We start from the raw sequence: 27,039 nt of genomic DNA, 5'->3' as shown, positions 1-27,039 counted from the left end.
CTATCTATCTATCCATCTATCTATCTAACTATCTAGGCCAGAAGAATGGAGCAACGCCCTGCAGAGCAATGTATTTAATCAGATACAGTCAGCTCTGAGCAGCCTGGAACAATATCTATCTATCTATCTATCTATCTATCTATCTATCTATCTATCTATCTATCTATCTAGGCCAGAAGAGTGGAGCAACGCCCTACAGAGCAATGTATTTAACCAGATACAGTCAGCTCTGAGCAGCCTAGAACAATATCTATCTATATAACTATCTATCTATCTATCTATCCATCTATCTATCTAACTATCTAGGCCAGAAGAATGGAGCAACGCCCTACAGAGCAATGTATTTAATCAGATACAGTCAGCCCTGAGCAGCCTAGAACAATATCCTGATCATGTCCTTAATCCTGAGAAGTTTGAAAAGTTGTAAGTTTGTTTTTAGGGCTCTTTTCAGAGAGAGTGGGGCTGTTCCCAATGTTTTACTTTTATATTGCCATTTTCTTATTCGTTGGCTCAAAAACTTTGGGGACATTACAAGGGGTAATTTTGTGTATCATAATTGGAGATTTGCATTAATTTGGGCTCTTTTACACAAAGTAACTTGTTGAACATTAATACCCCCCACCCCCCTATTTTGAAATAAATTGAAAATAAAGGAAAGGAAATCAGGTTACATAACATTACATTGGGTACTGGGTAAACCAGTAGGGTTAGTTCAACGTAGGTATAGGCCAGTAGGGGTTAGGCATAGGAGAAAAAATACACCATCCTTTTTTAATTGATTTTGAAAATAAGGGGGGCGGGTGTTATGAGTGCTCAACAGTCACTTTGTGTAAAAGCACCCTTCTAGTATCACAGCTACTCTATGACTTGAGCATGTCCGTCCTTTTCGCCGAGTTGCTGGATTAATCAAACTTTTTGCTGGCTGCTATCAAAGATAAAAGTCTTAATTTTTGTCTGTGCATGAACTTTATGGGCATTGCATAATATTCGAAGTTGACTCAGACCAATCCTTAACTTTTTGGCCATTGTTATATCAATATACTAAAAATCAATGTTTGAAAGTAACAAACAAAATAAAAAATACTTTTCAACCCCCCTAATTTTTTATATATTTCAAAATTAAAAGGTGGGTTACAATTATCGACAAGGCACTTTAAATAAAATTACCGATGATTCCATAATCTATAATTCTTATCTTTGTTATGATTTAGAAATGAAATAGAATTAACAAGACCGTCAGAAAAAGTTGTTTATCAGGTGAAAATCAACAACAAAATTTTCTGAATCATCACAGGAAATAATAAGGAGGATGACAACATCCATAACAACAAAGCAAATATAGAGTAATTATACATAAAGAGATTTTTAGAAGGGACTCTTAAAACCCATAAATATATCGACCGACAGACAGAGTAAGTTATAGTGTAGATGATGACTGGTCTTAGATATCTTAACAAGAAACTGTAGAATATTTTTTTAATTTTCAACCAAGAAAATCACATTCTTAGATAAAAAAAACTCTTCATTTTAAAACTGGTTTTATTTGTTAGTTTTTTTTTATTGTAAAAATATTTCAATGATTTTTTAAATCCTCCAACTTTTTTTATTTTTCGAAACAAAAAATATTTACTCCTTTACATGATAGTGACTACAAAAAAAAATATATTTCTCCTGGGCATAACGGATTGACAGACAAAGTTAGTTATGTATCACCTTACTATTATTTAATCAATTTTCAATATATTTTTAGAAGCCAGTAGTGTTTGAGAACTATCCAACCCACATTGTAGATCCTGGCCTTGTTAAAAAGTAAACTTTATTTTAGTCATTACCCAGGGTGGGAGCGGACAATGGACTGTAAACTACACTGGTACTCAAAGTTTTATAACAATTTTATCCTATTAGTTGAATGTAAAACTTTTGGTAATTTTATTGAATTTTGATTGGTTGGTTTTAAACTAATAGTGTCCAAATTTTTCAACCAAAATTTATAATCTAACAGTTAGGGATGTTTTTAATTTGATATGCATTGTCCTGGCCATTACCATAGTTTTGTTTTCTATTGGGTTATACCTCCGAAATAAATTACCAAATTATTATCTTAAAAGATTTTAAATTTTTTCCAAACTAAGAAAAATGCACTATAACCAACAAATGAATTAATTCGAAAACTATATTATCAAAGGTTTTGTGATTTTGTAGTAAAAAGGCGTACTTTTTATCTGCCCCCCAAATATTACTTTAGATTTAATTTTGCTTGCTGGCTATACATTATTCCTGAGAAAAATACCTAGACATATGAAAAGTGAAGAGGGACAAAGTGTCTCAAAAATAAGCAATGTGACGTCATAAAAGTAAGTGAGATGAGAGGAGAGGAGAAGTGGGAAAGAAAACCCCTAAAAAAGAGATGGATAATCCCTCAGTTTTATGACGTCACAAGTCTGATTTTTGAGACACCTTGTCGCTCTTCATGAAAAGTTAGTAAATATTTTGTTTAGATCCCCAGTTTCCTTGACAAATTTATCTACCCTAGTTGGAAATAAGGTTAGTAGCAAAGATACAGGGAAGGGACAATGGGCCATTTATTATACTAGTCCCCAAAGTTTTATAGTAGAATTCTCTTATTCGTTGGCTTAACAACTTTGGGGACTTTTACTGAATTTTGTTTGGTATGTTTATAAACTTGAGTGTTCCATTGTTTTAATTTTAATCTACAGAAGGGGAAATTTTTATGTGTCATTATTGGGGATGTACATTAATTTTTCGGCTATTGTCTTATCCCTTTAGATCCCTGTTATAGTAGTGTCTCAGGGTTTAGATATATATTCAGTAAAGGATTCAAATCTAGGGTTATTTCCAAAGTTAATTAGATCAGCTATATTAAAGGCAAGAAACTGGAGGAATTAATGTTAAAGCATTAATAACAAAAATTTCATTTATAATAATGTAAGAAAAGTTATTTATTATATGGATAGCTTTCCGTGGATATTAAAATAAAAATGATAAGATTAAAATTAGTTTTGTTAGCCCCGAGGGGCCAAAGTCCTGGTCTAACAAAACTAGTATTTATGTTATAACTTTTATTTTAATATTCATAGAAAATTGTCTGTAATACAATGCTATATGTACATGATTTTTTTGTACCGATTCTAGTCTAGTGGATATAAATCGGTTTGGAAGCCATTCTAGAATACAATTATACAAATTGATAAGGAAACTGCAAATATATTTAAAAGTTATTTTCACCAAATTTCAACTACTTATACATTCACGCAACTTCCCCTGGTTGTGTAAGAAGGGGATTATTGAGTAAGTTTGGATACTCAATAGTCACGTACATAATATCAGTACTACCCTTATCCCAAGCTCCTCTAAGGTGAGCGTCATTCATTACGGTGACTTAATTTGGGACACCTGCCATACTCGGCGAGGGTGAAGTAATAATGAGTAGCTCTCATGAGATAGCGGGTCAAGTCATAATGTGCTTGAACGTGGAGCTTTATAGCCCTAGTGGCTAGACAAAAGTGTCTCAGCCTACTCCATGACTACTTAGGTCCAAACCCTAAGAGACTATGGCCAATCAATCAATCAATCAACTACTTATAAATAGAAGCATCCCTAACCCGTGATATTAATCTGCTTAGTTTCTCCTTAGAAAATAAATAATCTAATAATATTATGTGTCATTCGTTTTTACATTATGACAAAAATATATGAAGGACTTTTTGTTAAAAATACTTAATAGATAAAAAAAAAAGATAATAATTATTCAGTTTTTAATCTATTCTATTTATGCTAAATATTTTGACAAGAAGATGAATTCTAAAGTAGAAATAATAGTATTTTTGTAAAAACATATGCAAATGTTTATGTCCTGACACGTGGAGGAATTCTATCTTAAGAACCATATTATAGATTTAAAAAATCATGATAGCAACAATAAATCTTATTAAATATAAAAACCTATTTCCTGTATTGCTACTAAATCAATTTATATCCGTTGGATTAGAACCGGTTCTCATCCATACTATAAAATTATGTCTAGCATTGTATTATATCCAGTTTTCTACCATATATAAAAAATCTACAACCATAAGATTAAAACCAGTTTTCTTACAATTGTACATTTTTATATCCGTGGAAAGCTGTTTATAATACGATGCGAGAAATATCTCCACCAATTAAATATTTCAGAATGGATTAAGACCTGTAACAACATGGAAAGGAGAAAAGCTGGAACTTCCCACCCCTATTGTTTATACAGTAATCTTCTTTTTAGCAACATTGTTCATTTTGGGGTTTCTTTATTTCGATCCTTTGATAACTTTGACCTATCAATCTATTGCTTTAATTTATCAATATAATTTAATGCTTTAGTAAATTGCTTAACTCTATTGCTTTAATCTATGGCCTTAATTGATTGCTTTAATAATCACTTTTATCTATTGCTTTAATCTATTTCTTACAATTGCTTTAATCTATTAATTTGCCTATTGATTTGATTTTCCTATTTCCTTGGTCTAATTCTAAAAATTAATCTTTTTATTCTATCCTATGAATTTTATGAACTATAGGTTTGATCTAAGGCTTTGATCTAATAATTGGTTCTTCTTATTTAAATCATTATCATTTGCAAAGTTAACTCCAATCTACGAGGCTTTACAAATTGTGTCTCAAAAAATTAGCCATTTGACGTCATAAAATTGAGGGTTGAAAGGAGAAGTGAAAATTAAAACCCCCAAAAAAGATAATCCCTCATTTTTATGACGTCACATGGCTGATTTTTTTAGACATTTTGTAAAGCTTCCCATTCTACATCTACTTATTTAGAAAGCCTACATGGAAAAGTTGGCAGCTATGAGAGATCAACAATCAAATCTTGTTGTAAATCCTTCAGGAAGAAAATGCAAAATAATAGAAAACATATTCTTGTATTCATTTGAAACTGATTAATATCCGGTGGATTGAAACTGGTTCTCATACATACAAAAAAACTATGTCTAGCATCGTATTATATCTAGTTTTGTATGAATTAAAAATGTACAATCATAAGATTAAAACCAGTTCTTTTAGCCCGTGCCTTTGGCATCCCGGTGTATATCCGCAGAAAGCTGTTTATGATACAATGCAAGAAATAAATATTCTAAATATGAAATATGAGACACTTAATTAGTTTTGATAGTCACACTTCACATTTAATAAAAAATAATCTTTTACAGTCTCAACAAGGTTATATTACACTTGTAATGAAACCACTCAAAGTTTCAATTGGACACTCATTTTTATATTTCTTGGTTAATAAAATTTAGATTTGTTAAAAAATTGTTAAATATTTTTGCATTTCTGTTGTAGCAACAAGTTTTTCACCAAGTACCTGGTTAAATATCCGACCTGATTTGGTCAGAAACCGTCAACAAAATCCTCCAAAACTGCAGGTATGAAATCTAAATTTTGATTTAGATTAATGATTGGTAATTGATAACTTTTATGTACGTTATTTTTATTTCAAAACGATAAACTTTGCTTAGGGGCAATTGAAGATGAATTAATAACTCTTCTTAATACCAAAGATATTACATTAAAGTCTAATTTATCCTATCAGTGTATCCCTGAAATAATCTTCAACCTTCACAATAAGGAAATTAAGAATTCAGAATGCATTCTTTAAATATTGGTAATCTTGGGTAATCTTATTTTCACAGAACTCTTTTATCCCTCAAATATAATCATATTCTTACAAGCTGCACACAGGGTAGAAAGATATCTTTAATCCCTCTAATCTTCAAAAAATGTATTTTTTGGATCATGGATAGAAAACAGAGTAGTGGGTTTCGTCGTATTTTGATAGATTATTTTAGGTAGGTTAGGTTAAGTAAATTTTAGTCTAGAAATAGGAGAAAAGCTACTTTGAAAATAAAATTAAAACCTGCTACTTTATTTTCTTTCCATAATCATTTTTTTCCATCTAAAATCCTGAAATGATAACATTTCTAGTACAAAATATTATGCTTTCTTGAATATTATTATCTCCAATATTACATTGAAGTAGTTGAAAAGAATAGTTTAATCAATAACCTCAAGAATTACATTTTTAATCATATTGCAGGATGAAGTAGATATAATTACAATTGATAATGTGTTGTCAACCCTGAATCATGCCCAGCGTACACCGGAAGTGTACACTTTTGAGGTGAAGACAAGCTACAATGCGAGAGATGCAGTCAGATCAGTTTAAAATTTATAAAGCAAGTGATTATGGTTTACAATCAAAAGTCGCCATATAGTAATGAACAAATTTTCATACAGTTATAATATTTATTTAAAAAAGGCAACATTTACATTATGTGAAACATTTTTATTATTTAAATTTTAGATTTTTTATAATACACTTAAACACTTAACATTTAACACTTAATCTGAAGGCATTGAAGTTCTTATGTACCTTAATTTATTAAATATAAATTTATAATTTTTTTCTATTGTATATCTAACATGTAATATTTCATTGTTTTTTCTTTAACATTATTTGGACAATAAACTATAAATCAATTTAGTTTTATTACTTTCTTAAAGGTTCTCAAACTTGAGTTAACGAAAATTGTAAGAGAATGATGAAGTAGGTAAGAGTTACACTAAAAATAGAAACCAGAGTAGATTTTTCCACAGTAAAATAGCCATGTGCTGTAAATGGTCCTTGCTCTAAGAGACTGTCCAAAGCTTTAAAAAAAAGAATTATTTATGGCTTTACAATGAAAATTATTAGGATAAAGGAGGTAAAATTACTAGTTAAAATATGTATGATTAATATTACCTTTTTCAAGTTTTTCTTTTTCAAATCCATTTGCATTTAGAGAAGCCATCCTATCAACAATTATAATAATTTTTTTTTCTATTCTTTGGAACCCACTAGAATATAAACTTTCAACTTAAATATATCATTACAGAGGCATAAGAAATAGGCGTTATATATACTTTTAGAATGAGAAAAATATTACAAATCCATTCTAAGCAAAATTGAAATAAAAAGTTTACAAAATAGTAAATAAACTACGAGAAAAGAAATTATATGAAAATATTATATTATATTATACAGGCAACCATCTTAATCCCTTTAAGAGTAAAATCATTGAGAGTAAAAATGGGAAGGGGGTAAATAGGGGGTAAAGTAATTGTTGCCTGTACAAAATAATATGTTAGGCCATTTTTTTTATTTTCTTTTTTTACTTTTTTCAATTTTGCTTACAATGGATTCGTAATATTTTTCTGATTCTAAAAGTATATATGAACCCATATTTTTTATGCCTATTTTAGGATATATTTATGTTGAAAGTTTTGATTAAACCGAGGTTTAAAAAAATTTATTTTTCAATAATTACCTGACAGAATTCAAAAAGTAAGGTGTCAAATTAAAGATCTTACTATTTTTGTCCATAATGGCTATTTTCTTCTTTTTTTATTGCGTTTTAGTACCTTAAAACCAACTTAATTTTTTTTTAAAGCTTAAATTACAAAAAAACCGATTGCATATCTGAATTCTATTGAAAATTTTACATCTACTACTTACTAAAACACCGACTAGCTATTAAAATGAAAGTTAAGACACCTTCTTTGCTAAATGATTTTAGATTGATTAGATAATATAAAACTGTTATCCTTATAATAAAGTAACAGGATGTCTGTCTGTCTGTCTGTATGTACTGAGGGATCTTGCTAACCACTTAACCAATCGGGTTCTGTTTAACAGGGTAGCTTCTCATAGGTCCCGGAAAGGTTTATAAATATTTGGGGGGAGGGTACCACCACCCTTCCAAGAGAAATCACAAAAAATCGAGAGAAAAAATGTTCACCTTTAGACTTCAATGCAACATTAAGAGGTATCATAGAGACTTGATTGCAAAAAAGATAGGTATCGTAGAAACTTGATAGCAAAATAGATAGGTATTGTAAAGACTTGAACCAAAAAAAATCCAAACATTTAAAGTGCCGCTGAGGCCTCTAGGGGTGTAGCCGCTTGTTAATGATATAGAATTGAGAAGAAAAATGTAACCTTAAAACTTGTGATCCTTCAGTTAGTTTGTTGTAGCACATCTGGCATGAAGTACAGAAGTAGTAGCATTGGTTGCCAATGATAAGAATATCAATTACATTGTCCAAATACTCATTTTCAGGTGCAGATTGTGTAAGCAAGTACACACAGCCTATAAGATTGCCTAAGTTGACGCTAAAACTAACCAACAACCCTGGACCAAAACCAGTCTGCAAGGAAACATATGTATATATCAAATTGTTGTAACTTTGTGCCAAATCCTCAGTTCTTGTTTCCTTGCATTGTTCAGCCATTTTACGGAAAGATGAGAAATACAATTCAACAATCAGCCATCCTAATAGTCTTCTAAAAACTAATAATATTTTTGAGACTAGCATGAATACATTGAAAAGTTTTACACCTCCAATTGTTGAAAGGTAAATCAAATTATAGGTTTCCATACTAGATGGTAGAATAGTAAATATTGCAGAAATTGTCAATAGTAGCCAGCGCTGAGGTCTTTTAATTTTCATGATACTTATCTTTGCTGTGCTCAAAAGATAGGCCAATGAAAATGACACACTGATAGTAATTATCCCTTCTGAAGATTTTTTTATTACATAAGAGAACCAAAATACATAATCTTTTATAATTAGTTTCTCTGTTTTTGTTTCTTCTCCACGTTCATCTTGATATAACAGAAAGTTGATAAAATAATCAATTCCAATTGGTATAATTTGCCAAATGACTAGATGAACCAAAAACTTCCATGATATAATCCGAAACACAAATCTGTTGGTTTGTTTGTTGAAGCTAGCTGGGATAAGACAAAGAATTGTGCAGAGCTTTATCATCTTAGCCCAAATAGATAGTTCTCCTGTAATTAAGTTATGATAATAATTGGCTTTCCTGCATACTCTTAATTTGATTTTGTGTTTTAATAAAGAAGACAAAATATTGGGGGTTGTTATATAAATCTTTGTCATTATGGCACCTCTATCCAACAAAACTGGAATTCATTGGATAAAATTTTAGTTTCCTATTAGTCAAAAATTGTCTATAATATTAAGGACTAAATAAATGTGTTCAGGCTATAATTCCCCCCTTTCCACTAAATAGCCTAAAACCTGTGATGAAGAAAAACTTAACTTCTAAAAATCATGGAAAAGACTTTTGGCAGTGACCTAACATATATTCAGACATATACATAAGCTAATAAATTGTCTTTAAAAAAGTGAACAAATATTAGAATGTTTGGTCAAACTATTCCATTTGCAGTCATATTACTGTAGAAGGGAATATGACATCAATCAGGATTGTCAAATCTTGATAAAAAAAATCTGAAAGCTATCATATGTACCTGTCATATCAGCAGCAGTATCAGATTCAATCTCTCTCTCAAGAGGTTTACTTGGAACAACCTTCATTGTAGAACAATTTTCTACTAATGAACACTTCAAAGCCCAGGATCAATATTGGCAAACAAACTTTACTGCAAGAGGTATATTACTTGATTTACTTTTTTTTGAACAAATCATTTTAATTTTTTCGGTATGAAATTTTAGATTATATATCATACATGAAAAAAAAATGAAAAGTTTACTATTAATCAAATGGTAATAACAATTATATTTTTAGTCTTCCTCATTTTGAAGTATTTTCTTTTAAAAATACACATTAGGGTTAAATAAGTTTCTACTAGGTAGTATCCCTTTTTTGAACAAATAATAATTATGTTTTAAAATAGTTTACTTAACGTAAACCAATTTCTAGCTCAAATGATATATAATTATTTTTAACAATGTTTACCTTCTTATAGATTTACATTACTTTTTCTACCTTAATTATTTATTATTAAGTCCAACTTATATAGCAAATTTAAATAAAGGGGTTTACATCTATTCTACCCTTTCTTAGGATAAATCCCATATAGTCTATGGACAAAGCAACTATGCATGTTTCATTTTAGTGGGTAAAATGCTTATAAAATAAAAAATAATAATAATATACAGAAATAAATGAATGTTATAACCCTGTTATGTTACATAAATGTATTACAAAAAGAAAATTGTCGAATAAAGAGCTTAAAACTTTTATTGCAAAGAATCAATTCTTTTTTTTAGACAATATTGTGCTTTTACACAAAGTTATCACTGATAACCCCCCCCCCCCCCCCCACCACATAAGTTTTCAAATAAAGTGAACCAGTACCAACAAGTTAACTGACCTCCTTTATTTTCAACAATTTTCAAAAATAGGGGGGAGTTTTTAGTGCTCCAACAAGATACTTTTTGTGAAATCACCAGCAATATTCAGATTGCTTGTAATAGACAACTTTAATTTTTAGTGAAAATTCCTATATTCTATTCATTTTTTGATTCAACTTTTTGTTGACAACTGTACATTTGCTCTATAACTCACTCTGACAGTTTGTCCATCCATGGTTTTCTGCTTTGGTAATTATGAATGTTTTAATCCTTGTTTACTAGGAAAAGAGTTTACAAAGATGAAAGAAATTCCTTGTATGATCATATACAGAGAAGGGGTAATACATCAACTATTCAGAATATGCTCTAATAAAATTAATTAAAATCCAACTTAAAGGTGATTTTAGCCATTTTCATTCAAAAGTATTTTTAGTAATAATTAATAGAAAAAAGGTGCAGATTTGTGTAAATATTGTGTATATATGAAATAAGAAATAAAATGTGTTCAAAATAAACGTAAGCAACTAATTTTGTAAATTTGAGAAATCAAGATAGTTCAATTTAAAGACTTTTATTTTATACCTTTCTCAAATATTGGCAATTTTTTGTGCTTAGTATGCTCATCTCTTTCTTTGTGTCAGAGCTTACAAAAGTTAAACATGGAAAAGTTTTTCTAACTTTTGTTATAAATTAGTTGGCAAGTGAAAATGATTTCATCTTTATACCTGTGTAATATAACAGGGGTACCTCATCATGTTTCTTTGTTAAAAAAATACTGATTTCACCACTAGAGGCCCATAGGGGCACTTGAGGGAAGGTTGTAAGATGGTGTAAATCAATCCTCCACTTTCCATTTTAGCTTTAAAAGAAACAGCAGATTTTTTAATTAAGGGGGAGGAGTCATTGTTTTCTATGGGCGATTTCTCTTTATAGAATGACTGCACCCTCCTCCAAAATATCTATAAAACCATATTGGACCTATGAAAAGCTTCACTAAAAGGGTTATTATTCTTCTTCTGTTATTTAAAACTGATTATCATTAATGGAAAAAAGAATTCCAATACAGTTGTTCTTATCATTATGAAGATTTATTTTTAAAATTTCTTAATAAAAAAAATGCGCGCACCCAGCCACTCTGTTGTAAGTAATTTTCAGTTGGGAATAACAATTTGGACAAGTAAGGTTAGAGTAGATCTCTTTTATTACCAGCATCTCTGCAGTTTTTATCTGTTGTAAAAAAAAGGAAAAAATAAGCCTGCAATATGAAGAAATGTACTTTGCTTATTTTATTCTAAAAATGCAAAAGTTATTATTTAATGAAAAAAGTTTTGAATAATAGGATTTATTTAATATAAATTTAATAAGTTCAAGTTAGGTTAGGATCGCAAGGTCTAGGCCCTTTCAAAATTTGGGGGCTTGGGTGTAGACAGTTATATTAGTTCAATCCTGTAAGGTTAGAATGGAAAATAAAAATAGATCTAGAAAAAATATTAATCAAATAGTAAGACAAACGAACATTAACACTTGTAGGTATATATATTAAAAATTAATAAGCATGATAGAAATTCAAAAGTATAAACGAAATAGTATTAAATTTGATGCAAAATTGCTGTAGTACAGGATACTTACCTTTTAGGATTTGATCACAGTGCTTTGCTGATAATGCTGTTGTACCTTGTTGTCCTAGGAATCATTATTCCATAAATCAGATGAATATGATAATTATATCCTAAACAAAAGTTGTTGTAAAATCTGCATTTTTAAATAGATGTACGGACGCTTTTAGAGTTGCTATGCTTTTTAAATTGTACCTAAATGTTACGGTAATTACCATGCAAAGTATTGACCACTTTTATTTATGTTTATTGTAATGTGTGTAAAATTATTTGGTAGATTTAATGATTCCTACCTAACTTGGCTCAATTATTGGAAACCAATTTGTTTCAACTAATAACTTTGCATATTAAACCAGGTAGGGAGGGGACATTTATCACATTAGTTCCCAAAGTTTTCTTATTCATTGGCTCAACAACTTTGGGGACCTTATTGAATATTGATTCGTTAGATGTTTTATTAATTGAGTGTCTAAATGTTTTAACCACTAAATGTCATGAAGGGGCAAATTTGTGTATCATCATTAGAGATATACATCAATTTATCGGCCATTGTCTTATCCCTATAGATCTCTGATATTAAACACTGAGTGCAATTTCTTGGCTGCAATAATGCTCTACACAATATTAGTTTCAGTATTTATAATTGTTTTCATATACACAATTACTGTGCATCTTTTTAAAAGATTGCAGGCATGTACATGTATCTTTTTATAAAAGTAACATGATGTTTGGGACTCTCTCTGTCTATCTGAGTGTCTACCTACATGGTTCTCCTTTACAATGTAGCATCTCATAATCAAACCAACGAATATCAACAAATAGTATCTGGGCATATAACATTATTTAATAGTCAGAATTAACAAAAATTTTATAAACACAAAATCACTCAATTACAGGATGTTTTTTATACTTGATTATAGAGATGCTTTGCCGCTCGCGTATAACATTGTGGTTAATCACCCAAAAATCAATATTTCAAAAAACAAGACAGTCATAACAAATTGTTGTCAAAAAGCCATAAAAATCATCAAGTTAGAAATAGACATATTGAAGTTTTAATAATGATAATAGAGTTGCTAAAGTGATAATTTCATGCAAAGTCAATAGGACAATTTTAACAATTTGAAAGTATGAACAAATAAAGTAAATTATAATTTTAATCTTTGTGTTCTCCTGTTATAAAACAATATATTTTTATATAATTTTTGATATCTTGTCTAATTAAAGAATTCATATAAAAGTTAACATCCAAATTTGCAAAGTTTTTAGTATTTTCATAAATTTTCCTTAAAATAAAAAGATATCTCAAACTGATTACTTGGGCTCGTAAAGAATATAAATAGGTATATTAGGTCGAAAAAGGTCTGTACAGGTTTTTGACAGAGTTGTGGCCAAATAATGATGAAACATATAATTATTGAGCAGACTGCATAGAAATCTTACAAGTCTGTCTTATCCTTATACTAAAGTAACAGGATGTCTGTGTGTTTGTCTGTGTGTTTGTACCGAAGGATCTCGCTTACCGCTGAACCGATCGGGTTCTCCTTAACAGGGTAGCTTCTCATAAGTCCCGGGAAGGTTTATAACTATTTTGGGGGAGGGTACCACCACCCTCTCAGGAGAAATCGCCCCTAGAAAAAAATTACCCCTCCCGAAAAAGAGACTTCAACGAAACATAAACCAATTATTTCTGTAATTTGATATTTTAAATAAAAAAAACATTTAAAGTGCCACTAGAGGTCTCTAGGGGCGTAGCCGCTAGTATAATATATTTTGATACTGCACCAATCCAAGATATTAATCCTAGTTTTTCCTTGCGGGTGTTCATCATTTATTACTGATTTTTAGTTGCGTAGCTACTCTTAAATTCACTTGTATGTCCGTCCGTCCACCCGTTACGCTATTGCGGAGACGTAATTTTCGCAGCTGCTTTTTAAGATAGATAGCTGACTGTCGGTCATGTCTCAAAGGACAGAGTAAGTTGGTTATTTATAGTAAATTCACTCTGCACCGTAACTTACTTTGAACGTTTGTTATTCTTGTTTTTCTTCAACTTGAATTTTGTAAATTACTCTTTATTAGAACTTATTTCTCAGTTAATTACTTCTTTTAAAAGTTTTGTCGTCAATTTAGGTTGCTAACATGGACATCATCTATTGGCTACTTCGTTCATCCAGTAGGAGGGGAGGGGATAGGGTAAAGTGGATGGATGAGGGTGGGGGAATAATCTTAATTTTAGCCAGCTACACGTTTTACCTTATTAGGGTACATTATAATCTGGTATAGATTCGCATGGAAGGTTGGTGGTACCCTCCCCCAAAACCGATCAAGGACCTATGAGAAGCTACCCTTTATAAGGAGAACCTTAATGGTTCAGTGGTTAGCGAGATCCATTGGTGCACAAAAACAGACACACAGATAGAGAGAACCCAATTACTTTATTATAAGGATAGTATAAGTAGCAGGTTTTGATTATAACTTATTCTGTTACATTAATGCATACTCTTTTTGTAAGAAAAAGGAATAGTTATTTCTTTCATCGTATTATAAACGGCTTTCCGCGGATATAGAATGTACAATTATGAGATTAAAACTAGTTTTTTAGCCCCGAAGTGCAAAAGGCACGGGCTAAAAAGAACTGGTTTTAATCTTATGATTGCACATTTTAATATTCGTAGAAAGCCGTTTATAATACGATGCTAGACATAGATTTTTCGTATGGATAAGAACCGGTTCCTATCCACCGGATTCGAATGAATATGAGAAAAGAAGATACAATAAAAGAACATCTCTGCAATAGATATAGAAGAACTAGATGCATCATTACTGAATCAGCCAATAGAAAAACAGCGGAGGAACAATTACTGGTTCGAAAGGGAAACTATTTTTTTCTCATTTCATTCCCATAATGAGTCAGCTTAAAATATTCGCATTTTTTTTAGGATAAAATGTTGCTTGGGTTAATGATATCATGTAATATAAAATTTAAAATGTCAATGCTCGTATGAATTTTACTACTATGAATAAAGTAACAGGATAACTGTCTGTCTGTCTGTTTGTACTGAAGGATTTCGCTAACCTCTGAACCGATATGGCTTTCTTTTACGTGGTAGCTTCTCATAGGTCCCGGTAAGGTTTATAACTATTTTAGGGGAGGGAACCAACGCCTTCCCAAGAGGCCTCTAGAGGCGTAGCCGCTTGTATAAATATAAATAAACCAAAGGGTTCGTCCAAAAAGAATCCCTTTTTAAGTTTGACGGATTATAGGACCGGATTGAGCATCTAGTTCTTGTATTTCTATTATGTCTACATATATCAGACAGGTCAGTTAAATTTGAATTGCCGAATGTGTACACAGATTCTTCGGTGTTTCATCATCCAATCTCAATTTAAACTTCAAAAAAAATCAAAATTTGAATGTATAAACGATTTATATATTACACATTCAAAATTTTAATTTTCCAAAGAAGGTGTATCAACTTTTTTTTATAGCTAGCCGGTTCTTTTAGTAAGTAGTAGATGTAAAATTTTTCATAGAATTCAGATAAGCAATCGGTTTTTTTGTAGACCTCTTATTTTTTAAGTAATTTAAGTTTTAAAAAAAAATAATTAAGTCGGTTTTAAGGTACTAAAACGCAACAAAATAAAAGAAGAAAATGACCAGTAAGAACAAAAATAGTAAGATCTTTAATTTGACACCTTACTTTTAAAATTCTGTTGAGTAATTATTGAAAAAATCTATTTTTTTAACCTTGGTTTAATAAAAACTTTAGACCTAAATATTTAGAATCAGAAAAATATTACGAATCCATTGTAAGCAAAATTGAAAAAAAGTAAAAAAATAAAAAAATATAAAAATGGCCAATTGTATTTTTTGTTCTGGCAACACTATCGTCTTCCCTTTTTTACCCCCTCTTTACCCCCTCTATACCCCCTTCCCATTTTTATACCCAATTCAAAAGTTAAGACGTTGCCTGTACAATATAATATGATATTTTCATATAATTCCTTTTATTGTAGTTTATATACTATATTGTAAACTTTTTTTTCAATTTTGCTTACAATGGATTCGTAATATTTTTCTGATTCTAAAGGTATATATGAACCCATATTTTTTTATCTGTGAAATGATAAAATTAAGTTCAAAGTTTTTATTCTCGTGGGTTTAAAAAAATCGATTTTTTCAATAATTACCTGAAAGAATTGAAAAAGTAAGGTGTCAAATTAAAGATCTTACTATTTTTGTTCATAATGGCCATTTTCTTTCTTTTTTTTGTTGCATTTTAGTACCTTAAAATCGACTTAATTTTTTTTTTTTTAAACTTAAATTACTTTAAAAATAAGAGGTCTACAAAAAAAAACGATTGCATATCTGAATTCTATGAAAAATTTTACATCTACTACTTACTAAAAGAACCGGCTAGCTATAAAAAAAAAAGTTGATACACCTTCTTTAGATTTTTTTGGAAGTTTAAAGTTTTTTTAGCTAGTAGTAAATATTGAGATAGGATGAGAAAACATCAAGAAAACTGTGTACACAATCGGCAACTCAAATGGCAAGACCATCAGACATTATCATTATTAATGTAGAATCATAGGATTACATTAATAGTTTTATCATAAGTAGTTTTTTATATCCTATTTTATGTATGATTACTAGGAATCAAAATATTTGTTTTCATAAAGTACTTGGTTAATATTGTCATCTGTATAAATGAATATAGAATATACGTGGATATTGTGACAAGGGAAAATTTGCTAACATGGTAATCATTTATTGGTCAGTTCGTTCATCTTATTCGTTTGGCATAACAATTTGGAAGACTTTTAATGAATTTTGTTTTTTTTGGTCCATTTAGATAAGTGTCCAAACGTTCCAACCACTACTTGTAATCTACATATGGGGTAATTTTGTTCATCATCATTGGGGATATGCATTAAATTACCAACCATTGTCTTATCCCTTTAGATCCCTGGTAATGAATACTTTGCATAAATTTCTTGTTTTATATTTACGTCTGTTGACCTAGGAATAAGGAAAGTATAAAAATAGAAAATAAATTAAAAACAAGGACGAATATGTTTATCCAATTTTATACCAACAATATTTTGAAGCACTGGAAAGTGTCATGGTTGACGTCATAAAAACACGACTATTATCCATCTCTTTTTTAGGGGTTTCCCTTTCCACTTTTTCTCTCATCCATCCTTTTAGACGACTTTTATGATGACACTTTCTAGCGCTTCCAATTTTTTAGATGGGAAAAGGAGCCAAAAACTATGAAGAACCAAATCCGATTTTGTGTTATATAAAAAAGCATTAGGGAACCATTTATGTAACCCACGGTATTAGAGTGCTTGTTTGCTTATAAAGAAGGTTTCGGGTCGAGTCTTGACCTCACCTCATCGTATTAAGAAGTTAAAAATGGTACCTACTGCTAGTATGCCTGGCACGTGACAATAATAGTGAGAGTAGGGGGTGCCTTGGCCAATAAACAGTCGCAACTCATTACACTGCACAGTTAGACTTTCAAAAAAAGGTCATTCAATCAAATGGTTGATTGTCTGTTGGATGTTACTTAACCTAATATCCTAAAGTGGGCGTTAGAGTATCGCTTCCCAATACAAGCTAATGACGCCCTGGCTTCTCAAAGACAAAATAGAGAAAGGAAGAGAAAGAGAAAAATAGAGAGAGAGAGAGTGTGAGAGAGAGAATGAGAGAAAGCGAGAAAGGGAAAACTGTAAGTTAAGAATTAGATTGCAGAATTTTAATTCTTGCATCTGTATTATAATTTAACATTTAAAAAGTGAGAAAGATGGACGTACAGACATACCCTTATCAAAGAGTAACACTACTGAAAACATGTTTTCTTGGAAACATACTTAGAAAGTTAAACAAAGATAATACTAGCAAAATAAACAATATTTATTTTTAGATATCAGAAAAATGTTTTTTTAAATATTTTATAAAATATTTTCAAGAAGGTACCTTTCAAAATAGATTTTAAAAGATAAGCTTTAAAGAAAATGAAACAATGGACTAGTTATTTCTCGCATCGTATTATAAACAGCTTTCTGCGGATATAGAATGTACAATTATAATATTAAAACCAGATTTTTTATCCCCGAGGTGCCGAAGGCACGGGCTAAAAAACTGGTTTTAATCTTATGATTGTACATTTTATATTAGTAGAAAGCTGGATATAATACGATGCTAGACATAGTTTTTTCGTATGGATTTTCCGCTGATATAGAATGTACAATTATAAGATTAAAACCAGTTTTTTAGCCCCGAGGTGCCGAAGGCGCGGGCTAAAAAAGTTTATTATATTACTTTATTATAAGGATAGTATAAGTAGCGGTTTTTGATCATAACCTTTTCTGTTACATTAATGCATACTCTTTTTGTAAGAAAAAACAATAGTTATTTCTTTCATCGTATTATAAACGGCTTTCCGCCTTCGGCACCTTGGGGCTAAAAACTAGTTTTAATCTTATGATTGTACATTTTTATATTCGTAGAAAGCCGTTTATAATACGATGCTAGATATAGTTTTTTCGTATGGATGAGAACTGGTTCCTATCAACCGGATTCGAATGAATACGAGAAAATATATTATTGTATTTCCCTAAATAACACAAATAACCACCAAATTTCTTGGTCTAACGAATAGCAAAACGAGTATTTAAAATTTTTAGGGGTGGGTAGTGTGGTTTACAGTTTAAAGGACTAAATTACACTGGTACCCAATGTTTTATAACCAGATTTTCCTATTCGTTGGCTTTGGATACTTTTAATAAATTTTGGGTTTTTTTTTAACTATTAGTGTCTAAACATTTTAACCAATAATTTAATCAATCAATCACCCATTATCTTATCCCTAAAAATCCCTGTTGGTTCTAAACTTTGTAAGTTGTAATATTTTATGTAGTTTGACTTTAAAACTACATTTGATAGACATTTATCTTGTAACGTCGCACGAATGAAGATATTTTTAAAGCGAGCCTTTTCTATAATAAGGGTCGGCCCGTCGGCTCTGTAGCTTAACTTATACATGTTAGAATTGTCCTATCGATTTCAAACTTTGTATGATGATTACTATAACAGCTATGCACAATTTAGAAAACATGCAGATTTTTTACTGTTTTACAACAATTTATCATATGATACAATTATCCTATTCAATAAGTTGAGTGTCCAAATGTTTCAACCACTGATTGTAATCTATAGAATGGGTAATTTTGTGTATTATCATTGGTAATTTACAGGCCATTGTCTTATCCCTTCAGATCCCTGAATTATAACTTTTATTTTGTAAAACTATTATGAATGATGAAATATAAGGTGCGTTTAATATTATTAATATTTGCAAAACGTATTTTCTCAGATATACATACATAGAGTTATAAAAGAATATTGTATAAGTGTTTCTGTACATATACCCTGTGGAAAATAAGGTTTAATCTTAAGGGATAAGACAATGGATGATAAATTGGTATACATCCCCAATAACAATCAAGAAATTACCCCTTCCATATACAAATTATTACTTGATAGTTTATAACACTAAAATTAACTAACAAAACTGTAAACGCTTTTGAGACTACGAATAAGATAACGTGGTTATAAAACATTAGTCAAGGGACATTAGACATTTTTCAATGTCGCTCCTAAATTACAAATAGCACAAAAATGGTACTTATATTTCCAAAATCTAGACTTTATGTCAATTCCAACGGTAAATAACATATTTTCTACTATTAACACAAGCCGCGCAGTTTGAATTTAGAAATGTACGCATTTTTTCCACAACCTTGAAATTGGTCATTGTCCAAAAATCTTCATAAATAAAGCCTTTGGGGAAAAAACGGTTCATAAGGCATACTTTTTGTTGTAATAATCATTTTAAATATTTAAAACATGAATGTCCCTTAACAGATTTTGCAAACATGTAAAGCTTTTCAATAATTGTTTTTCGTCCTGTGCATAATTAAGTTTTTAAAAACTCATTTCTCTCGAAACACCATGTAGAAAAAACGTGACATGAATGTTGACAGGGATTTGCTTTTATGTTATTATTTCTTTACAAAATTTGTTGTAATTGACAGCTTATATTCACTCTAACCACCTACTTACTAACTGAATTTAATCAGGGATTTAAATGGATACGACAATGGTCAATAAATTGATGTATATCGCAATGATGATACACAAAATTACCCCTACTGTAGATTTAAATTAGTGGTTGAAACATTCGAACACTCAACTTTATAAACCAACCAATCAAAATTTACTGAAGTCCCCAAAGTTGTTAAGCCAACAAATAAGAAAACGTCATTATAAAACTTTGGGAACTAGTGTAACCTACAGCCCATTGTCCCCTCTCTCTCTGGGATTTAATAATAACAAGTTGGAAATTAATATAAGAGAGATAGGACCTTGGAGATGACAACATTCATAAAATAGGTATAATAATGTACAATTATAAGAGTTAACCCAGTTTTTTAGACCAAAGATACCAAAGGCACAAGCTAAAAAAACTGGTTTTAATATTATGTTTGTACATTTTTATATTTGTAGAAAACTGCTACGTTACGATACATTATTTTTCAGTGTGGCTGAGAAAGGTTCCTATCCACCGGATATTAAATAGGTTTTGAAGCTGTACTGGAAATAACTATTATGTTATCATTTCTTTTTGTCAAAATTTATGTTACACAGGATTTGTTAATAATAACAAGTTGCAGAATACAAAAAGAGAAATAGGAACTTGGAGTAAACAAGGATGACAACATCCATAGAAGCTCTGAAAGGGTAGGCAAACTAATATTAAATCTTAGAGAGTGTTAGATATATAACTGTATCAGTTTTAACAAAATAGTAAGTTTATTGGTTGCAAAATTGTAAAATACAGGATACTGTTGAAAAGAAATTCTAACATTTTTAGGTCTTAAATATAGAGATGCTTCGCATATAATATTGTACTTTGTTGTTTTAGGAATCAGTATTCCAAATATCAAAGGTATAGGATAATTACATCACAAAATTTATGTCTAAAAAGTTAAAAATCAAAATGATTTAAATGAACCTACGGACAAGACATTCTGGTAACAATTATAGTGTTGCTACGCTTTCTAAATCCTACCTAACTGCTAAATGAATCATCATGCAAAGTTTAAAAATGATAGCTCAATTCTAACTGTCTAAATTTACGAAAAGAGCTAACCGTAACTGACGGACGATCTTTATTATAGAAAACCTTTTTTTATTTCAGGGATGTAAAAGTTCGATGGGAGTCTATTTCTGTACATATTACATATTAAGAAGACTGGTTGACACAACAATAAACTATGTTTTGTTCAGTATTTTTAAAAGCGAAGGTTTTCTATAATTAGGGTAGGTACGTCCGTCCGTACGTGATAAATTGCTTTTTTCGTTGATTTAGGCATGTTAGAACTGTCGTATCAATTTCAAACTGCATAATGATTTCTGCAATAGTTAGGTACGATTTAGAAAGCGGAGCAACTCTATAATCTTTACCAGAATGTCCGTACGTTTATTTTAAACATGTTGATTTATAACTTTTTTAACAACAAATTTTTATGTGATAAAATCATCCGATTTTTGGAATAATGATTCTTAGGACAACAAAGTACAATGTTAAACTCTATAATGAAGTCATAAAAGTATAAGTATGTCCTTAAAAATTATCCTGTATTTAAGCAGTTTTTGACCAATTATGTTTCTATTTTTGTTCATTTATGATCTGATTTTTCAGTTCTGAAACTTTACAATGTTCGTTAGTTATACTGTTTTAGAGCTTCGCTTTTATGGATGTTGTTATCCTTGTTTCATTTAGATTTCTTAATGTTTTGTATAAAATCTGGTATGCAAAATATTTACATCCATTTTTTTTCAAAATACGTTCTTGACCCAATAGTACAAACATAATTGTTATTGTAAATCTCTTTCTCGTATTCATTTGAATCCGGTGGATAGGAACCGGTTCTCATGAATACGAAAAAACTATGTCTAGCATCGTATTATATCCAGTTTTCTACGAATATAGAAATGTACAATCATAAGATTAAAACTAGTTTTTTTAGCCGGTGCCTTCGGCACCACGGGCCGGGGCTAAAAAAAACTAGTTTTAATCTTATAATTGTACATTCTATATCCGCGGAAAGCCGTTTATAATACGATACGAGAAATAACTATTCTCGTATTCATTCGAATCCGGTGGATAGGAACCGGTTCTCATCCATACGAAAAAACTATGACAGCATCGTATTATATCCAGTTTTTTACGAATATAAAAATGTACAATCATAAGATTCAAACCAGTTTTTTAGCCGGTGCCTTCGGCACCTCGGGGCTAAAAAACTAGTTTTAATCTCATAATTGTACATACATTCTATATCCGCGGAAAGCTGTTTATAATACGATGCGAAAAATAACTATTATCTTCTCGTAATTTTAAGATGACGTTCAGAAGAGGGGTGTCAACCAACCCCTTCGCAAGGCATCACAGTTAGAGATTTTACCAAAAAATTAATTGATGTGCATTTCCAATGATAATAAACAAATACCAATCATGAAGATTAAAATTATTTGTTAAAACGTTTATCCACTTCCAATTTTGAAATAACCAATCAAAATTCAGAAAAAGTATCCGAAGTTTCTGAAACAGTGTTTGATGTTAGGTCAGAGTGTCGGTCAAACAAACCCTAATTATAGAGTAGCTTTGCTACTAAAAAGTGGTAGATTAATACATTTATTTAATGAATCACAATTCTACATATAATCACAGTAGTAAGTAAGAAGTTATATCATTGTAATAATAATAATCGATTACAATTTTTGAAACACAAAATTATAAGGCAAAGTCGAGGTGTTTTTTTAACAACTTTCTAGAATGGCTTTAAAACCGATTTAAAATCAGCTGGATTAGAACCTGTTTTGAGCCATCTGAATTAAAACATTGTAATTGTGTCATATTGTTAACAATTTGTCACGATTAATAAAAGAAAAACCAGTTTTATTGGCCCTGAGGGACCGTATGCCAGGTCCAACTAATCTTATATTAACTTATTACGTTTCAATTTTACTATTCGCGGAAAGCTGTCTACAATACGAAACATAACTATTTTTTTGTCTTACTTTGAAAAAAATCCTATGAAGAGTTGAAAGTCAGTATAAATATATAAAAATCATAAAATATTTCATACACAAGCCTTAATTAAATCTGTAATCTTTTTCATCAATTTATTTTTTACAAAAAATCATGATGCACATTCCTTTGTAGGGGATATTAAGGAATAAAACAATGGACGATAAATTGATAGACATCCCCAATATTACAATTTAATAATCAACAAATGTTTTGCGAAAGTCAATAAATACTTTAATTGCATTGATCTAAAAAAATTTTTTGGAATAGTTGATAAAAAAAGCATTTAAAAACAGCATAATTAATTACATAATATCCAAATATAAAGAAAAGACCTTTAATTTACAACCTTTAACTAGAGATTCTTTACTTGCAGTGCTTTTTTTAACCCCCTCCCCCCTCCCCCCCCAAAAAAGTATGTATAATTTATTTTCTCGTATTCATTCGAATCCTGTGGATAGGAACCGGTTCTCATCCATACGAAAAAAACTATTATATCCAGCTTTCTACGAATATAAAAATGTACAATCATAAGATTAAAACCAGTTTTTTAGCCCATGCCTTCGGCACCACGGGGATAAAAAAATGGTTTTAATCTTATAATTGTACATTCTATATCCGCGGAAAGCCGTTTATAATACGATAAAAGAAATAACTATTAAGATTGGCTGTGAAAAAAATCTAAAGATTAATTTTAAGACAATTCTTTTTAAATGATGGATGTAGAATATACGTGGATGATATAACAGAAGAAAAATTGGCATTTAATTAATAATTAGGTTGTAATTTCTCCCCGCATTTATTGGTCGGTCCGTTTATCCAGTATGAGAAAGAGTATATGACTAATACAAAGCTTATTTGAAAAGTATCCCATAATCTAATTGATTAAACACACGCACATCATATTACTTTTGTACTAGAATTACAATACATATTCAAACTAGATGAAAAAAATAAATATGGTGGACATTTTATCGCTGGCTGGCCGAAGACACAATGGTGAATATTAGTGCATGGCTAAACAAAACGCGCAATAAAAACATCCTTCATATATGCAACTTAACAAAATATTGCTTTCTAAGATTTGATGATATTCAATATTCATGTTCTACAGAAATCTTAAGAGATAAGACAATGAACGATAAATTGATATACATCCTTAATAGTGATAAATTTATTACCCTTTTCTTTAGATTAAAATTATTGGCTGAAATATTTTGAACCAGCCAATCAAAATTCAATGAAAGAAACCAAAGTTTTGAACAGACAAATAAGATTACACAGTTATAAAACTTTGGGTACCAGTGTAATTTACAGTCCATTGTCCACTCCCTTCCTGGGTTCATCTGGTGGCTACAAACTGACTAAACTTACTGCTACTGTCCTAAAATATAAATAAATGTTTTAAATTAATTAGACAATTCTTTTTTTAAATGACACTCAAAATGAGATATTTCGTATGTTATGATTGTCCTATAAATTTAATAGAATTTCTCTGATATTTCATTCATAATCTTATAATGTTAATTTCTTAACTAATGTTATTAATTCATGTTGTACTGTAATTATTATAATATTATTTTTGCATCTGATTCTATTTTTAGTTCACTTACTCTGTCAGTCAGGCGGGAAGACACACGGACGGACCGACGTAAAAATAGAGTGGCTGAGCTACTACAATACAAACATGTTTTGCAAGTGCCAAATTTTACACACAACACAATAACAATAGATGTAGAATACGTGGATAATTTGACATGGGAAATTTTTGTCCTAATTCATGTTGCTAATATAGTTCTCAAATATGGTTAGGGAAGGGGAAGGGGATATTGTAGGGTCATTAAGGGGGGGGGGGTATAGTTTTAATAGCCACCTGGGTGAAATATTTTAACAGGGTATGAGAGAATCTCTCACAATATCCACATATTCTATATCCATTATAATTTTACATCCAACACAATAATACAATTTTTGAATGAATGCAATAAACATTCAATTTATTGAATTACCCACATCCAACACATTCAAAATATCAGAGACCTTGAGGGATAAGACAATGGATGATAAATTGATGTACTTCCTAAATAGTGAAAAACAAAATTACCCCCTTTTTAAATAAAATTTATTGTTGAAAAGTGTGGACACTGCAAATTCATGTTGATAAAATAACAGTAAATGAAAAAAGTTTTCAGATTATTTTTAACAATCAATATTTGCCAACAACCCAAACTATAAAATACATTAACACTTTAGAGGATAAGGGGGGGGGGGGGATACACACACCCAAAAATAGACCAAAAATAACTTTTTTGAAATAGACATAGTCTTATGCTGTTTTTGGGGTTAGGTTAGTTTCGTGGTTAGAACATCCATGCAGTTTTTCTTTTTCATAATTGAAAATAATAGCTTGGCGATGAAGTTTCGGCGGTCTTACCACCCTCAGGGGAATGAGAATAGACTTATTAATCTAGACCTATCCCTGTATACCTGATACTATTCAAATATTTTGGTAACCTTTGTTACTAAAACTCATTGTTTCTCTTTCAGCGCTTTGCATCCACAAAGTTACAGGCTTTTGTTCTAAGCTTACACATACATGTAAGCAGTGGCGTGCAAAGGGTTTTGCCAGGGGTGGTGACAAAGGGGTGATAGGAGAAGTAAGATGTAGGGGGTATAATTGGGGTGTTATTTTATCCTCAGGGGGTGTACATAATCAACACACCCTGAAGTCAAACAATCATGTTTTTTTCTATTTTAGAGTAGTGTTTCAAGGGGGATGTATCATCGACCTCCCTTAATTTGGGATTAATTTTGGGTTAGGTACACCCCCTTACATCCATCATCTACACGCTTATGCATATAAGTAGAGTGTTAATATATTGTAAATTATTATATGAGAACATACAAATATTGGTTGGAGGGGATTTTTGAAATTATTTAACAATGTTCAATGAATCAATCGTTTACAAATAGTTTCTGACATTCATATTTAATTTTTTATAATTCAGATGAAAATATTTTACACGGGTATAATATTTTATTATGATTTATTTACTAAATATAATTTTCCAGATTTACTAGCCATAGGTTCATTGTCTATAAAGAGGTAGTTTTCTGGTAAAAACCGCAAAGTTTATGTGTTATAAGTAAAAAACAGTAGTAGAACGATAAGACTTTTACGGATTCTACCAGAAACCTACCCCTCGCTTTGATAACTTCATGGGTATTACAATAATTTAAGCAATTTCCTTTTAGATTGCAAAAGATTCTATAACAACCTCTCGGTAGATTATTATCTCCATTTTGGAAAATTTGACCTTAAATGGTCATACAAAGTGGTTTAGAATTTCGTATACTAATATTCAGATAAATTTTGGATGGCTAATGTGGCCCCTAAGTATCTATAGTTGTATCTAAATAAATTTTCTACTAAGTTGAATATTTGAGCCATTTGAAAAGTCATTTGTGAATGCACCTTTCATACAACTAATTTAATGCCCTTGAATAATTTTCCTCATTCCCGTTAAAGGAAGCTATTTATAGATGAAATTTAGCATTCTAGGGTGTTTTTTTCTTTTTATGTTTAAAATATCCCACTTTCATTTCTCTATTTCTCTCAAAAAGTGTCAAAACCCACTAATACAGAACTATATTTTAAAAGTACACTTAGGACAGTTTGTATTTTTTACACTTAAAAAATTTTATAACCATGTTATCATTTATGCAACAAAGCGAAGCTTATCTACAAAATATATTCTGTAAGTTGTACTTTAAAGTTATAAATTAAAAGAATTATTAACTTTTATCATGTAGTTGTCAATAGATTTGTTTTCACTTAGAAAGTTATATAAAAGTTACAGGATCTGTGTCTGTCTGTTTGTACCTAAGGATCTTGTTAACAGCTGGACAGTTATGGTTTTTCCTTTAAAGTGAAGCTTCAGAAGTAAAGGTTTTTAAGTATTTTGGGGGAAGGTGACTCCCCCCCCCCCCCCAAGAGAAATCGCCCTTTTAAAATAAAC

General features: G+C 30.4%; 3 protein-coding genes across 4 annotated transcripts in view; 2 read left to right on the top strand and 1 right to left on the bottom strand.

Annotated features, from left to right (window-relative positions):
* LOC145305990 (uncharacterized) overlaps positions 1–6,314 on the top strand; it is a 48,603-nt gene extending 42,289 nt beyond the window's left edge. Inside the window, exons 6-13 of the mRNA XM_080147906.1 lie at positions 307–423; positions 1,212–1,257; positions 1,751–1,809; positions 2,499–2,544; positions 4,195–4,263; positions 4,831–4,897; positions 5,353–5,435; positions 6,107–6,314. Of these exons, the coding sequence (XP_080004032.1) occupies positions 307–423; positions 1,212–1,257; positions 1,751–1,809; positions 2,499–2,544; positions 4,195–4,263; positions 4,831–4,897; positions 5,353–5,435; positions 6,107–6,235 (616 nt within the window). The 3' untranslated portion in view covers positions 6,236–6,314. The remainder of the gene's footprint in view (positions 1–306; positions 424–1,211; positions 1,258–1,750; positions 1,810–2,498; positions 2,545–4,194; positions 4,264–4,830; positions 4,898–5,352; positions 5,436–6,106) is intronic.
* LOC145305885 (protein FAM221B-like) overlaps positions 1–27,039 on the top strand; it is a 519,245-nt gene that overhangs the window by 293,754 nt on the left and 198,452 nt on the right. The gene's annotated exons all lie outside the window — the stretch shown is intronic.
* LOC145306152 (ATP-binding cassette sub-family C member 10) overlaps positions 22,612–27,039 on the bottom strand; it is a 107,796-nt gene continuing 103,368 nt past the window's right edge. Inside the window, exons 57-58 of the mRNA XM_080148130.1 lie at positions 24,359–24,404; positions 22,612–24,140 (exon numbers count right to left, since the gene is read on the bottom strand). Of these exons, the coding sequence (XP_080004256.1) occupies positions 24,363–24,404 (42 nt within the window). The 3' untranslated portion in view covers positions 22,612–24,140; positions 24,359–24,362. The remainder of the gene's footprint in view (positions 24,141–24,358; positions 24,405–27,039) is intronic.

This window comes from Acartia tonsa, chromosome 14, assembly GCF_053477335.1.
Source record: "Acartia tonsa isolate MP-2025a chromosome 14, ASM5347733v1, whole genome shotgun sequence".
Lineage (NCBI taxonomy): Eukaryota > Metazoa > Arthropoda > Copepoda > Calanoida > Acartiidae > Acartia > Acartia tonsa.
The sequence above is the reverse complement of the archived record's forward strand: the minus strand, read 5'-3'. Positions and strand labels throughout refer to the sequence as shown.